The 16,207-nt window shown below is 35.1% G+C and overlaps 1 protein-coding gene across 2 annotated transcripts in view; it reads left to right on the top strand.

Annotated features, from left to right (window-relative positions):
• DLC1 (DLC1 Rho GTPase activating protein) overlaps positions 1-16,207 on the top strand; it is a 219,090-nt gene that overhangs the window by 44,171 nt on the left and 158,712 nt on the right. For both annotated transcript variants that reach the window (XM_053940600.1, XM_053940599.1), the window contains exons 3-4: positions 9,217-9,366; positions 11,852-11,992. In XM_053940600.1, the coding sequence (XP_053796575.1) occupies positions 9,217-9,366; positions 11,852-11,992 (291 nt within the window). The remainder of the gene's footprint in view (positions 1-9,216; positions 9,367-11,851; positions 11,993-16,207) is intronic.

The following is a 16,207-nucleotide window of genomic DNA, read 5'->3' as shown; positions in this document are numbered from 1 at the left end:
ATGTGTAGATGTGGCACTTAGGGACATGGTTTAGTGGTGGACTTGAAGGGGTTTGGTTTATAGTTGGACTTAATAATCTTAATAGTCTTTTCCAACCAAAATGATTCTCTGACTAAACCAATTGTGTCACTCAAGTCATATGCAAGGGTAAGTAGCATTCTGAGAATCTGTTACGGTGGTTTTGTTGCAGAAAACATTCTGCCTCTGAAAGTTAGAGTGTTATTTTGAAGTTCACTGTTTCTAAACAAATTCAGTCTTATTAGAAAAAAGTTTAAATTCTCAGCTTCTCTATTTGTTATTAAATGTCTGCACAAGAAAAACATGACTGTGTTATAACTTCTGCAAGTTTGCAACAGCCTTTATCATAAATTGCTACATTTGCCACAATGAGAAATTTTTCAAACAATTCTCCCAGGTCTCTTGCATGAATTTATAAAAATCTTCAGTTAGTGCATTGTTTTTTGATGAAATTAACCAGATGTAGCACCAAAATATTTAAAAACATTTCCAAACAACTCTGCATGGAAACAACTGTCTGTGTATGCAGGAGTGCAGGAAAGCTTTGCAGCACAACAAAGAACTAAACAAAACAACCCCCCTAAATTTTGATTTACATTTTGCCCCTCTTAATGGAATCATAATTGCATATTGCCATATGTAGAACACCCCACATCTCATCACATAGACTCACTTCTTTTAACCTCCATTCTTAATTTAACTCTTAATTTAATGCATTTTGGCATTTTAGCCATCTAAGACAATTTTCTGCTTCTCACCTGGAAAGAGGGGGAGAGTGCTTTATTGGTTTTGATTTTTATGTGGTGCTCTGATACTTTTCCCACTGAACAAAGTAGGTCCCTTCTGCAGTAGAGCAGATTAACTGGTGACACATTTAAAGTAGGTCTTACACACCTGGTTTGATACTTTTTGTTCCTTGATCCTGTGTGTCCTTTCAGACACGAGATTGCTTCAGCTCTATGAGATTCGATATGGTTGGAATACACCTGTCTATATCCTCTAGATTTCCATATAAGAACTTATCCCCTCCTTATTATTTTTACCACCAACCCTGAAGTTCAATTTTTTATTTCTTGCTTCTTTACAGAGGTGTTAATAATCTAGTCATGCTTCAGGGTACAGGGAAAATATTCCTTGTTGAGCACCATAGCTCAGCTTTCCTTGATTCCTTTTTTTCTTCTAATGGCCTCCTCCAGATATGAGATATATTGGAAAATGTTTGTGTCTGCCACAGAAGCCTAGTGAATTTCTCATGTAAAATGCTAAACTGAGCAGGATTACTAAAATGATGGCTAAATGCAGATGGATAAATGCAGACTTTTCTGTTTCTACTTAGATAACTAATTAACTTACATAAGCACTGGGTGGATTTCAGTACGTTGCAGTCTATGACAAAGTCTTCCTGCATTTTGTCATTTATGATATAAAAATTCTCAGTCAAATTCTGATAATGAGCCAACCTCTCTGGTTAAGTAACCAGCTAAACCCATTCCTCTTGTATGAGGGTTGTTTTATGATTTTTATAGGACAAAGAAAAGTGAATAAAGGAAATTTTCTGTAATGTGTTAACTGGACTTGAAACAGTGAGTGGTGAATCTTCACCTTCACCTCACCCCCATACACTCCCACACATGAATAAAATGCAAATTGTTATGGTAAGCAGGAGCATTGTGTTGTATATTTTTAATAGGCGTTTTTTTCATTTATTGCTGTCACAATCATATGAATGAAAATATATCTTATCTAAAAAGACTGAGTTGACGGTGCAACCTGTATTCTCAAAACTCTTAATTTACTAGGGTAGCATGAAAACCATTTAGGACAACAACTCCTATTTCTCACCTGTTTAGAATGTACAGATTTGTTTTAATTGTCATGTCTGTATTAGACCTGATTCAAAGTCCAGTGCAAATGTGGGAAGAGTTGCAATGATTTCAAGAGGTTGCTCAGTACTACTATTGCTCTGTCTTCAGGTCTTGCAGGGTGGAGTGTCAGTAACAGAGCTTACATAGATACCAAGCATTCCTTAGACTCTATGTTTTCACTGGTAAACTGGAGGACAAACTAGGCTTTATATTTGTTCTTCTTCCTCCACTCCCTTTGCACTGTATTTGGTGCAGTGCAAAACAGAAACTATTTGGTTTGCTTTCCATTCGTAAACAATTCCTCGCTTCCATGTTTGAAATGCACTAAATTATAAAAACATATAAAGTGTAAGTGCACAAAGCCATTCACTTATTGGGGTATTTGTAAAAGACATGCCAACAAACATGTATCAAAGCTAAGTTTCATGTCACTGATGCTGATTTAATTGCTATTTAATAGAATGGTCTCTATTTTTCATCATTTCAGTCTTTGATTTATAGTATAATAGAAAAGAAACAAGATCATTGATGTATTTCCTTGTTCATTTTTACACAAAATTTCTAGATCTGAGGCACTTTTTCTATAATAAAAAAATGTAACATCAGTTGTCTATCACTCACATTCACATCACATTTCTATTTAATTACAGTATTTCACATGTCTAATAATTAGTATTCAGATTACTGTTATAATATTCTCCACAAAGCAGAAGTCTTAGAGTCCACTCATAGCAAACAGAAATAGGGTCCAATAAAGGTAAAGATGTGTTTTTTACTTACTTTGTAAGTCATAAGCATTAAAGTATAGTCATAAAAAGTGATTTTGGAATAATTGCAATGCTAACGTAGAAAGTATCAAGAAGAACAAAGCTCAAAAGTAACTGAATCTGCTTATGCTGGAAAGAGCATAATTACATTATGTTTACCAATACTTTTTTCCACCCAGTGAACGGAAATTACATTTATATTGTGCTCTGTGTCTCTATGGAAATTGATTTTGTCAGGAATGCCTACTGGGAGTTGGATGTCATCAGACTGGCTACTGTAATCAAGTGTAACTCCAAAGATAGAAAGCAAGATTTCATACATCATTTATACTTTATGAAATTGTAGTGAAATTATAAGATAATTACCTTCTACATTGGACAACATGTACCATTTTGAATTGGTTAATTTTACATTTGTTTTTGCTTCTCTTAGTTACTGGAACTAGTGCCACCACTATTTGCATCAATATTACAGGCAAGTTGGTTTAATTCTAGTGTAGTAATGGCAGTCTGAGAAGTCTATGTTTTCCATTAATATCTACCTGTGGTAATAGAGCATTAGCTAGAAAGTGATCCTTTGTTTAATGCAGAGGTGTTCTGTTTCAAGAACAACCACTTCAGGAGTGACTGCTGCCCCATCCCTGCTGAGGTAACACAGCTGTGCCACAATGATTCCTCGGATTGTTTTGCACCAAGGTTTTTGAGTGATTTTTCATTTCATCAATAGTAAATTGCTAAATTTCATTATTAAAACAATATTTCTGCTAGACAGTTTACTCGGCTGACATGAAACATGGAAAACTAGAATGCTAAAAAAAACCCCTAAAGTTAGCAAAGAGTCTATGGGTTGAGTATGTGTTTAGGCAAAAAAAAAACAGCTATAGGAAGGAAATTACTACAAAGGAAAGCTTTTGTTTGGATTAAATTGGCTTTGAATGTGAAAGATGTCAAGTTTTTGCAATGGAAATTGGGTTAAGCTCGGGAGACAGTATCAGTGAAGAGGACATGAGTTTGAAAGACCTTAGGAAAAGTTAGACAAATTGAGATGCTGCACCCCACTTCTAGTGCTGTACCTCACTCCTAGTGCTGAAATCTTGTTCCTATAACTTGCCAGTTGGGTATATTTGGATTTTTTGTTCTCTGTCATTTTTCAGCACATTTTATTCTTCTTCCAAGAGTGCAGCATTATCCCTGCAAGCACTCTGCTCTACAGAAGGAGACATATTTTTTGTCTAGAAGTAGAAAAGGCTTTGGTTTTGTTGAGACAACATATTATTTGGAGATTGGTTTTCTATTATGGTTGTATTTTTTACATTTTTCTGAGGATGCAGTAGTGAAAATCAAAACTAGGACCTTACATAGAAATCAAAATCCTCTGAAGACTTCATTTTTACAAACGTAACTTATTTGTGTTTAACAGAAGTGAAAAAGCACATGTATACTAATGCTGTTGAACACTTTATATATGGAAAAACTGATCAGTGATCTAAAGTTCTTGTAAGGAAAATGAGAAGTTTTTTGAGAAGAAAAGCTATTCTCTCAACAGCAAGTATGAATGTGTAGATTAATAGCTGCAGGAATATATGAGCATGTCTCCTCATCTGTGGTGTGTACACCAGTGTAGGCCTACGTTATTAGTTCCATTTTCAGTCTAGCTATTAGTTCAAATATTATTTATAATAATAATCTTACTGTGATTTTTCTGGTGTGTAGGGTTGTATCTCATGTCAAAAACAAATAGAATGCTTTATCTTTGGTTTTAATGTTCTCTGCCTGCAATCCCTCCAAAATCAATAGGACTCTAATCGTAGAATCATAGAGTGATTTGTGTTGGGAAGGGATCTTTAAGATCCTCTAGTTCCAAATCCCCTGTCATGGGCAGATATATGGTGAAGTATAGCATAAAATTTAGAGAAAGATAAAATACTTAAGTATTTTTCAAAGTTTGTGAACTCTACAGTCCAATGTAGAAGGATGAAAATTACAACTTATTTGCATATCTGCTAGTAAAAAATCATCAGACTAATTTCAAAACTGCATATTTTGCATTCTTCATTTGTTTCTTCCCACGAAAAACTTTATAGTATTAAATCAGTGATATATAATGAAATTCTCTTTTTTTAAAAAGGATTTTTTTAGCAAGGAAAGACAAGAATGAGTAATTTAATGCCATCTGAAATATATAGCATTAATATAAGATTTTAACTCAGTCCAGCTGGCTGCAGATCAAGAATTCCAGGCAAAACTCAGCCAGGTCTTTCCATAAATGATCTCTTTCTTTTGTGGGTACTCCAGCTCGCCTTGTCAATTGTGTAAAAATCTTTCCTCTAAAATCCAAGTTTTCCTTTTCAAAGCAATTATGAGCATCTTGACACAAGAGTGTCAGGAAGGAGGTGGTGCCCTGATGGCCCTAGCAGGGGGATGTTTAGAGTGGGATATTCTCTCCTCTCCTTAACCCCAGGGGACTGCAATGGTACTGGGAGGGTCTGCCCAATCTGGATATCAGCAGATGCTTTCAAAAGAGAGAACCTCCAGTGTATGGGGGAGTGACTCAATCCCCCTGAAGGTAATAAGAGAGAGCACAAACTTAGAGTACCAATTTTTTCTGTACAAATTTTTTGCTATGAAAATTAAAATAGGTTTTGCACTTAACAGTCTACACTCTTTTCAAAAAGTGCCCTTTGCTTCAGCTCTACTCAACCAAAAGAGGTATATAGGAAAAGGGACTGCAGTAGGATCTGTGTGCGATGTAAAACAGTGGCCAGAGGTGAAAGGTGAAAACACACTTGGAGAAATACAGGATTTAAGACAGCAAGGAAGTGAAATACATCCAGTTCCATTTTTCCATGCTTGGATAAAACAGAATGGATGTATTAAATCCAAATTTAGGGTCATACCCTTAAATTGGTTTCTTCTGTTTGAGTTGGTTAAAATAATTTTAATGTATTGCTATATGGGTATGAAATTCTTGAAACCATAAATAAAAAGGAGGGGGTAAGTTTTTTCTAGAGATACTCTGATTAATACTGCCCTCATACAGGGTTTTTTATTCATTGAGTGTTCAAAATAAAAATTACAACATGTGTAGAAAATATTATATTCAGAAATCGCCAGGTCTTCTCACACATTGCACAAGGCAACTTGGTAGAAAAAGACACACAAGCACTTGAAGACATGGGAGTGCGTAGTGGGAAAATGTACTGTTATTCTTGTCAATAATGATATGAGCTCTAAATTCACAAAGCAACTAAAAAACTGGCTAAATCTCATTTGCAGGCATGTTCTCAAAAATGTTTTCATTCTATTAACATTGTTTGCTGATGATAGCAACAGGACTTGTAGACTGTTTTCCTTGTAAAAACATTTGGGGTTTTATAATTTAGGCAATAATTCAAATAATTCAAGCATCCTTCATTCTAGGAAGAGTTACAATGTTTTCTGTTCTAAACATATGGATATATTCAAATTTAATTAGCTTCTTTATCACACCAGTGAGGATACAAATTAAAAGAAATATTGTTTTTTCCAGTTCATGACCTAAACTATTTCCTCCTTGTGTGGAGACATGTTAAAAATAAAATCTCCAGACAAATAACATATTGAGTTTGACCTACTGTTTATATTTGTTCTGCATGCCTGAATTGCCCTATGCAAATGCCTTAAGGCAGAAATTAAGGTTGTAAGGGCTTTCTTTGACCAGACATCTTCTAATGCCCAGGTTTTGACTTCATAATGGTAAAGGTAGGATTTCTGTATAATTCTATAAATGTTATTTATATTTTTGCATTCTAATTTGGAAGGTACATAACTAACAGTGGGGAATAATGTGAAAAAAATGGAAGCAAAGGAGATACTGTGTTTTCAAAAGAAAACAAATTAATTGCTAATACCTTGTTGGCTATAGATCGTATCATACATCAGTAATAAAATCTCAGAATATACACAAAAGTGAGATACAAAATGATAGGAATGTTATAAAGCTCTTGGAAATTTATTGGAGACTATCAAGGCTAAAACTGTCTAAACATAAATTAATCTTATAATAATATTTGTTCTATGTGTTGTGATGAATTTCCAACTCAGGATTATCTTTTTTTATTTTCTCTGTCATTTTTTTTGTATAATGCTTAGACTTGCATATATACAAATTGATAGTGCCACAGCAAAACAGGTGTTTACTAAGCTGTAAAAGCAGAAACTATAGTAAAAATGTTAAATTTCTTATGTGGATGTGAATATCAGCCAGAACCACAATGTAAGTTAGGACTTCTAAACAGAATAGCTAAATTCCATAATGATAATATTATTGTTTTCTGAAAGAAGTGTTTCCCTGCAAAGACAGCATATAATGTCAAGCTGGAGTATCTCTTTGAGCAATATTTTGCCACCTCTTCATTTCAGCAGATTTTTCTTCAGCATTCTCAATCTGCTGCATACAAAGCAAGTTTACACTGTTTTGGCAGGATGGATCAAACAATTTGCTAGAGGAAAATGACAGATTTTTTAATTTTTTTTTTTTTTGTCTTTGAGTGAAATACCTCATATCTTTCTAGACTGAGGGGAAAAAAAAAACAAAGGAAAAAAAAAAACAAAAAAAAAAAAAAAAAAAAAAAAAAAACAAAAAAAAAAAAAAAAAAAAACAAAAAAAAAAAAACCAAAACCAACCACAAAACCAACAAACTTAAAAACCCTACCCAGCCATCACCACTTCCTTTGTTGTGGCATGGCAATGAATTTCCGGTTTTTAAGTCCAGTGTTAATTTTAGGTTGATTAACCTTTACAGTGGTTATTTCCAAGCAAAACCAATAGAAATAAAAACACAGTGAGGGGACTGTGTTGGGAGCTAGTTTAGTAACAGCACTGGCATCCTCTAGATGTGTGAACTGGTGACAGTCTTGCTCACCATGGAGAACATGGCCCCTGTCACAAAGGAGATCACGTATACTCTGTTAGCAGACACTCAGCTGCTCCACTGGGCTTTCTGATTGATGAAATTGCATGCAGATTAGATGAAATAACTGTTCTGACATTTGTAAACTTCAGGTATCAATTTAACATCAGTTAAAATGAAGATCCATGCAGTGGAACAAATCATTTGCGACACTGTGTTTTCAATTTGGAAGAAAGTGAAACTTAACCCATTTTGGTGATTTCTAAGGTATTTTGAGGTGATATTCTCTCACTCTAAACTCAGTTCTCTCATCACTCTAAACTCAGTTCAAAGTCATCAGGGCATCCTGCAAATTCAGCATCTTTTTAAGAAACCCTTTGCATTGTACATTGTTTATAACTCTGCTATGGACTAACAGATTTGTTTTTCTACTTTTCTAAGATTTGGCTAAGTAACCATCACATCTGTCTTCACATTCTAAAGATCATGGTAGACTGTGTTTTATATGACTATTTTATCTATACATATCCTTTAATTCTAGCAGGAATCATCTAATTCATGTTTTGCAATGCCTTTCAAGCCGTCTACGAAAATCCTGCTAATGGAATCCTACCAAGAGAAGTATAGCCTGAAAAACTATACTCTGTATAGTTTAGTGACTATAAAATAAAAGGCCAATTTGGACACTTATATTGCCTACTTCTTGGGCACAATGATGTAATTGTAACATCTTTGCATCCATTTCTTGAGAAAGATTTAAAAAAATATTATTTCAAGTGAGTTAATGGAACTTCATATTTTCTAAGTTCAAACTATGAAAATCCATACAGGAACTAGTAGGGGTTTTCACAGTCCTGAATTTTGAGGCAGGCTAGTTATCTAACTTTTGTGTTAAGTCTTTGTTTAAAAGGGAAAGGGAGGAACTCCTTGAGAGCATAATTTAGTCCGTCTAATTGAAGATCTTGCTTTGAGGATCTGCTCTGCCTCCTTTTTCTACACAGCATAGGGAAATTAGCTACATAAACTAGGTATTTGAAGCTGTGATGTGAATACCCCCTCATCCAGCTCTCTTTCCAGTCAGAGGATGTCTGATGCTGTGTTCACTATTACCCTGATGTACCTCATGTGTAACAAGAATTTCCAACCAAGAAAGAAATCTGCTACAAATCAACAGAACATAGTTACACTACTGAGTTCCACAAAGAAAAGAAGTTGGGGTTATCCTCAGCTGGAAAATGGCCTCTTTGAACTTGTCTCCTGTTTCCATCACAAATCAACCTTCATCATTTGTACTGGTACAATCAAGTTAATTAATTTGGGGTGAATATATTGAGGACTGTTTAGAATCCGTAGCTGTTTTGAAAGTATATGTATCCAGGTAATGATGCATTTATTCCAAACAGTTATGCTTTAAAAAAAAATAACTGCTATAATGCATATATGTTGAATATTAATATAAATTTTTTCCAGCAGTACATCAATACTTAGTAAGCTGGTTACAAAAAGCAGCTTTTTTTTCCTACAAAAGCAACTATTTAAAAAAATATATATAATTTCTATATATTATTTAGTGTGCTTTCCTGGCAAATTAAGAAACAGGGCTTTCATAATTTAAGGTTATTCTTTCCAACTAATACCATTTCAGATTTATCAGTTGTATTTTCTGTTCTGTAGGAAATAACAGAAGATCGAGATCGTTCACGATTGGATTCAATGGTGCTGTTAATCATGAAACTGGACCAGCTTGACCAGGATATTGAAAATGCTCTCAGTGCAGGCTCTTCCCCATCCAGCACCCCGACATACAAACGGAGGCATATACCTGTAATCAATTTTTATTATTATTATTCTAAATAAGATCTTTTTTTGCTTCACCTTTTTCTTTCAGTCCTCGCATTTTTCAGCTCCTTAGTTTAGAACTAAAGCTCTTTTTGTAAAGAATTTGACTTGTATTTTTTTTGTGTGTGAATGTAGATGTTTTGAAGGCAATAATATTGCCATCCATTATTTCCTTTTGACATCCTCTCACAAATGAGATCTTCAGAACTCCCAGGTAAAACAAAGGGAGATCAACAAGATTCAGAAGATGTCTGGCTGTCTAATTGTCACCTACTGTAAATGGAGAGTCAACACAGGCTCAGGGTCACACCAGTCTCAGAACATGACCATGTGTCATTTGACATTACATAGAACTGAGCTACAGGTCTTGTTTTTCTGCTAGGGGAAGACAAAAAGTCCTTAGTCATTCAAAGTAAGATTCTGGGCAGAACTTGAATTTAATGTAGGGGTTATTTTTATTCACTTAAAAAGATCATTCTTTGCTGAGAATAATCCAAAAGGGGATGGGACAGCTCAGAAACATGACATGACTGATGCATTCTCTTTTTTTCTGTAAAATGTTTATACATGTAACTCTGAAGAACATGAAATGGCTGATCCAAGGTATTCTTGTGCAGGCTTCCTGTTAATTTCACCCACATGTGCTGCAGCTGTTTTTCAATTCAAGAAACCTAAGAAACCTGAGAAACACTGCCCCAAAATCTCTAGACTAGCATTCGTATCATTTGTTTTGGTTAGTGATATTTTCTTTAAAATAACAAGGAGTTTTTCCTTTGAAAGCCAGGCTTCATTATTGCTAAGTGAGTGGCCTGTAGGTGAGAAAAGTTGTATTTCACTGGGTTTGATCAGCTGAAAATTATGTGTTATTTTTAGAGGAAATCACATAATTTTACTTTCTATTGTTAAACATTTTCCCACTGAATATCAATGTTCTCACAGTATCTCCTTAAACACACTGATGACACGGGAAACCTGAAATACAATGTTGACATCTGTTCTCTATAACTCACCAATCTATGCCAGCCCCATGGCTAATTTCTTACAGCAATAAAGAGAGAGTGGAGGCAATGTGTATGAGTAACCCTGCCTGATAATCAGAGATGGTACCTGTTCCCATGCTGCAAAGCAGCCCTGCAGAAATCTTGCATCAAACATGGAATATATCCTATCTATGGACAGTGATTTCCTAGGAATTTAGGAACCTTTGATTGTTGTGGACCAGAAGATCAAAAGATCTTGTTTTCAAGATATATAGGTATTGAGTTCAGGCTCATGTTTATTTTATAGTAAGAAATCATTTGAATATGATGTAAAAACCTGGGCAATGCAGCAGAGGTCATGGTTCTGCACTGTGGCAGCATAGCTCTGCTAACCAGAAACTTCTGAGAGCAGCTGTAGCCAAACTGACTGCTACAGAGGCTTCTCCATGGCTCTGCTGCATTTCCCAGTGCTTCACATTGCAGATGACTCACTGGCAGGAAATATCTGATTCAAATACACGGTCCTACCTAGAGTCCACCTTTGTCCCAGATTTCGAACCCTTTTCAGAGCACCACACACTCATATACATGGCATATAGGCACCTGTCTAAATGGCACTTTGGCTTGGCAGACAGATTCTTAACTGGAATTATTGAATCAAAGCATGCTGCATCTTTTCAGTTCAGGAGCAGAACCCCTGAGATGACACTGCCCCATATTTCACCTATTCTAGGAACTTGCCATTAGGAAACTGAGGCTTTATCTGGATGGAGTTTTCTGGGATTAAGAGTTTAGGAGATTTTTTTTTTTTTTTGCATACTGTGTAACTGTATTCATGCAGGCTGCACCTCATCTAATAATCCTGGCAGTATATGGCTAGTTCTACACATAGCCAGTGTCACAATTTATCTGCAAACAGTATAATCCCTTACCCTCACCCTATGCAGTAAATCAAGCACGCGCTAAATTTTTACTTCCTCAATAATAAAACATACTGTATATCTTCTTTTTATTCTCAGAAAGAGGAATGTAATCAGTGTCATTAAAAGTAAGAGCATTTTAACCAGAAATGGTATTTGGCTGATAAGTGTCTGGTGATTCAAAAAAACTGAGGAGCTGTACCTCTGAATTGTATAAACTGCTGGAGGGTGAAGTCATTTCATCTACATAATGGCTTACAGATGTTCACTAGCTTGCAGTGCTGCAGAGACAGAAGGTGGGAGCACACAGGAAATACTGAATATCAGAGAAAAATGTCAAACTTCTGAATCCCTTAACTGATTTTTCTTACCTTGCATTCTACCATTTAGCTTTGATGTTAGTAGTGATTTATAATTTCAGAACAGCAGCTAATGCAAATCACCACATTGAATGAGATAGCAAGCATATGTATTTAAGCGAGCTTGCCTAAATATTTCCATTATTTAGCAGAAATATGATTTTATTTCACATTCACATTTACTAAAGAGACTTGCAATATTTTTATACAGGATGTTGAATCTGGTTCTGAAAGTGGAGTGGATGTTGCTTCAGTAAATCACTCGCAGACCAACTTCTCTTCTAATATCCACGCTCCTGACCTAGCATCTCCCTCTTCAGTAGCCAGCTCTGGAGCTAAACCAAAGGCTGGGGTGAGTACAAAGGTTATATTTTTTTAAACTTCTCTTGTGATTCCAGTTTGAAAATGAAATAAAAAAATATTATAATATTCACTACTTGGACTATACAACAGAATGTGTGTGACACTGAGGAAAAAATGAAAGTGGTCTCAAAGGGCCATTTTAGTGGCAAACAATATAGAAGTTTCATATTTAAAAATATACTATTAACAGCAGATTATTACAATAAGCTGAGATTTTATATGAGAAAATAATTTAAAGGAGCTATGCTATTTAGGAGGGTAAGTTTTTCTGAAGTTGTATCATTCAGAACATTTCCTGAATCTCATGAAGGATGCTGCCAGAGAAAAATTGTGGCTGATTTATGATGTCCAAACCCAGTCATTCTGGTCCTCTTGAAGGTATCTACTACCCTACTGATCTGAGAGTGTCACTCTAAGGCAAAATTTGTCCAGTGGTTCCAGATGCTTAGGACCAGAGGAGAACCTCTGAGCCAGCAACGCTTTTCTGCCAGTCCCAGTGCATGCTAGGTGGTCACGAAAGGCTGGCCTGAGAGCTCAGATACGGCAAGGAACCTCCTTCTGTATTCATCCATAGATACACAGAACTATGAGAAGCATGGTTCTTTCTTTTGCTTTTTTTCTATCTTTTGAAGAATTCTTCTTCATAATGCTTCAGCCATCAACATGTGCAGAAATTCTCAGATGTCCTAGAAACTCCTGGTATACTTGCTGTTTCCACTACAACACACTGCCTCAAGAAGCACAGAAATCTAGACTTCTAAGTTTTACCTATGCTGAAAAGTCTTAGCATAACTCTTACTCCATCTGTTCATTTATTGAAATGCTTCTGGTTACCAGACCAGCAAAAAATCTGGGATAAAATATTAAAATAAAAAGTGTAGTTAGCATAAATATATGTTTAGAACAATTCTATAAAAAGTAAAATAGAGGCTACCTGTCATTTACTGCACTACAATAATAGCAAGTTAACTAATGCCTTTGATTGTGGCTAACAGAAGTTCTAATAAACATTTACATTTGGGATTGTTCACTTGTACAAAAATAAATTCACTTGTAATTTATCATCAGTGCATAACTATAGCAAATAGAGAGCTCTGCACTCTGTCACTGCATACATAGCAGCACAAATTCTCAAATAAGTACATACGTTATTCTGGAAGGTGATATCCCATTTTACCAGATCCTGAGAAGCACACAGAAACTTTTTCACTTTTTAAGGTATTAAATGTCCCTTTTAGATTTCGGTTTCTCTGCTAGTATTTGGGAAACTCTTGACACCTGGCTTTGCAGAAGTGTGATACTTCTGGCTGTGCAGAAGTATCTAACTCCTGGGAGTTAGATATTTTGTGTTAATTCAGCTTCAGCAAGTATTTTTCTGACTTTTGCTGTGATTAATGTATCATACTGAACATATATGCAAATGTTATTTTATAATTTTATAATTTTTTTATAAGTGAAGTTAAATTTTCTCCAAACACAACTGTCTTCTAAAGTTTTGCAGTCACAACTCCTTCTACCCTGTAGCAACCCATGTAGTGATCTCCTCTGAAAATCCACAATGTGGTGTTCTGTCTATAAAGGAAACTGTAGTTTTTGAGGTTTGGGGAATTTTTTGTTTTGTTTTTGTTTTTCTAGTTTTGATTTGGATTTTGTTTGGGGGTTATTTTGTCAGACTAGCTATAGGAGTAAAAATAATTCTGCACTTGAAACTCAGTGAGGTACTTTTTAATAGTAATGGACTGTTTCAAAGATTTTGCTCCCTTTTTGGAGTTTGTAACTGCTGATCTCCAAGGATTCCAGATGCTTAGTCTCCAAGGTCAACTTCTTTTGTTGTGTTTATTAATAGTATGTAAACAGGAGTGCAAGGGTGATTAGTTATATTATGGAATGATTTGTGGTATTTTTAAACAAACTATAGCGAACAGTTGACTGCATCAAAGTCAGACTGTAAAGTTAAACACCACATTGCATGCAGACCAGGGTAGTGGGACTACCAAGGCAGGGCAATGAGACATGGATTTGGATCTAGTTCCTGATAAAGAACTTGTAAAAGATATTAACTACACAGGATATGGCTCATAGATAGAAAATTTGTGTACAGAACAAACCATGTCCATTCAGGTTCATTCAGCTTTATGTAGATTTAAACCAAACAATTTCAAACAGTGTCACAGTGTGTTGGGATATCCATAAGCAAAATTTGGTTTGATAGTCCTAGTGGAAATGATTCACTCCTTGGTTTATGGAAAGCAGGACATTTTAAATTTTCATGAGAATATTTTATAAAATGTTAAACAAGAATTGCATTTAAAATAGAGTGTCAATTAGAATAGTCTTTGCAAATTAATAATATGTATTATTTTAAATAAAATTAAGGTTATGTGTATATATTTTCATGCACAAGTCGTTTACCATTTCATGAAGGTTCACTTATGGATAGTCAAACCCATTCTTGTCAGTGTGAATGCCTGTGTACACTACATATCCGTATGTATAAGCACACGCCTGCGTGCTCACACACACAGAGAACTCCTTACTGAACACAGGCATGACAAGGAAAAACAGGATTCTCCACAGAGCATTGTGAAAAGGCTTCTCTATGATGCTGCAGGGTGCAGCATCTGCCTTTGATATGCAGATGTACTTGGTATTTTGGGCTTATGAGAAGCATACAGCTGAATAACCTCCATCCTAAATTTAGGATGCCACTGTTAGATCTCATGTTGAGGGTGAAATAGCATCATGTGACCAATAGGGTGTTTGAGCCACAAATTGTACATATTTGGAAGGGTGCATATATGGACAATCCTTGCAAATATAAGGATTCACTTGACTGAACAGATATATTTCCTACATAATTTAGGATGGGATAGTAAGAAATGGTTTGGCATCTTTATGTTACTTACATTTACAGAGAAAAAAGAAATCCATGCTTCTATAATTAGCACATCTTTATGTTCTGGGGGTTTATTAATCAGTCTCCAAAATAGACAAAGAATTTTGTATATCAGCATTGAGGATATACACTTGGCTAGCACTAATCACATGAGAGTTGAAATCAGGCTAAAAAAATAAGAAATCAAGAGTCTTTTGCCCCAGCAGCCATGAGAAACGCTGGAAAAAGGGAGTGTCTTGTCTGGATTTGTAGGGAAAGAAATGTAAATATTCTATGTGTCATTGCCTTCTACAAATCAGTGCTATACATTTGGACGATTAAAATATTCTTAACAATAAAGACCAGAAATTATTTATTTTTAAATGTGGTTTTTATTATTATAGAAACAATATGGGACTACATTACTTAAAATGTGTTTTAATGACTAAAGGCAAGTTACCATATCCTTCTCCAATGCCAAGTTAAAAGCTAATCGGTTAAGGAAAACTTCAATCAATTATCATTGTCCTTTTTTTTTTTTTTTTTTTACTTCCTCTGTACAAAACATTGGCTAAAGGACAGCAGCAACTAAGGCATAAAACTTGTGGCCAAAATTTTGTCCTTGAACATCTGCTCTGCAAAGCCTGTTTATTTTCTGTTCAGGTGAAAAAAAAACCAGCCATAATTATTTTCTATTCCTTGTCTTGGCAGTCTTATCCCTCCTGCTTCAATAGTGTCCAAGTTAACCTTAATCACACTGTACAAAGGTAATCAGGCATCTATTATCACCAGAATAGCTGGTACCTAGGAACAGATTGTTTTTCAGATTAGCTATAATGACTCATTTAAGATGCATTCAATTCTCAAAGTGATTTAAGACATCAGTTATGCCTGCAAGTATAAAATTACCTAGTCTGGCTGAGCACTGGAATGGGCTTCAGGCATAGCTGCTGGTATCCCCGAAGCCTTGGATGAGCTCAGGAGTCCACTTCCACAAATCTTGTTACTGGATTGGGACAAAAACCTGTATTACCTAGATGGCAGATTTGCAAACTTTTAATTTCTGTGCACTAAGATAATATAACCAAATGTGATTTTGATTCATAATCATTGATTTTAAAATTTAAGTCTTTTGAAGAAAGCCAAATCATTTTATGAAAAATAATTTTGAGATCTGTAGATTAAGAAAGAGTTCAAGATTCTTGCTATTTAACTACACTTTTTTTTTTTAATTATGAAAGAAGATAAAATTTATTGTAAGTACAAGGAAACCTTTATTTCAAATTAAATATTAATGACAGAGAATTATCAAAGTATTCCAAGGGTTTG

This window comes from Vidua chalybeata, chromosome 4, assembly GCF_026979565.1.
Source record: "Vidua chalybeata isolate OUT-0048 chromosome 4, bVidCha1 merged haplotype, whole genome shotgun sequence".
NCBI classification, from domain to species: domain Eukaryota; kingdom Metazoa; phylum Chordata; class Aves; order Passeriformes; family Viduidae; genus Vidua; species Vidua chalybeata.
This window is presented reverse-complemented; position numbering and strand designations above follow the sequence as displayed.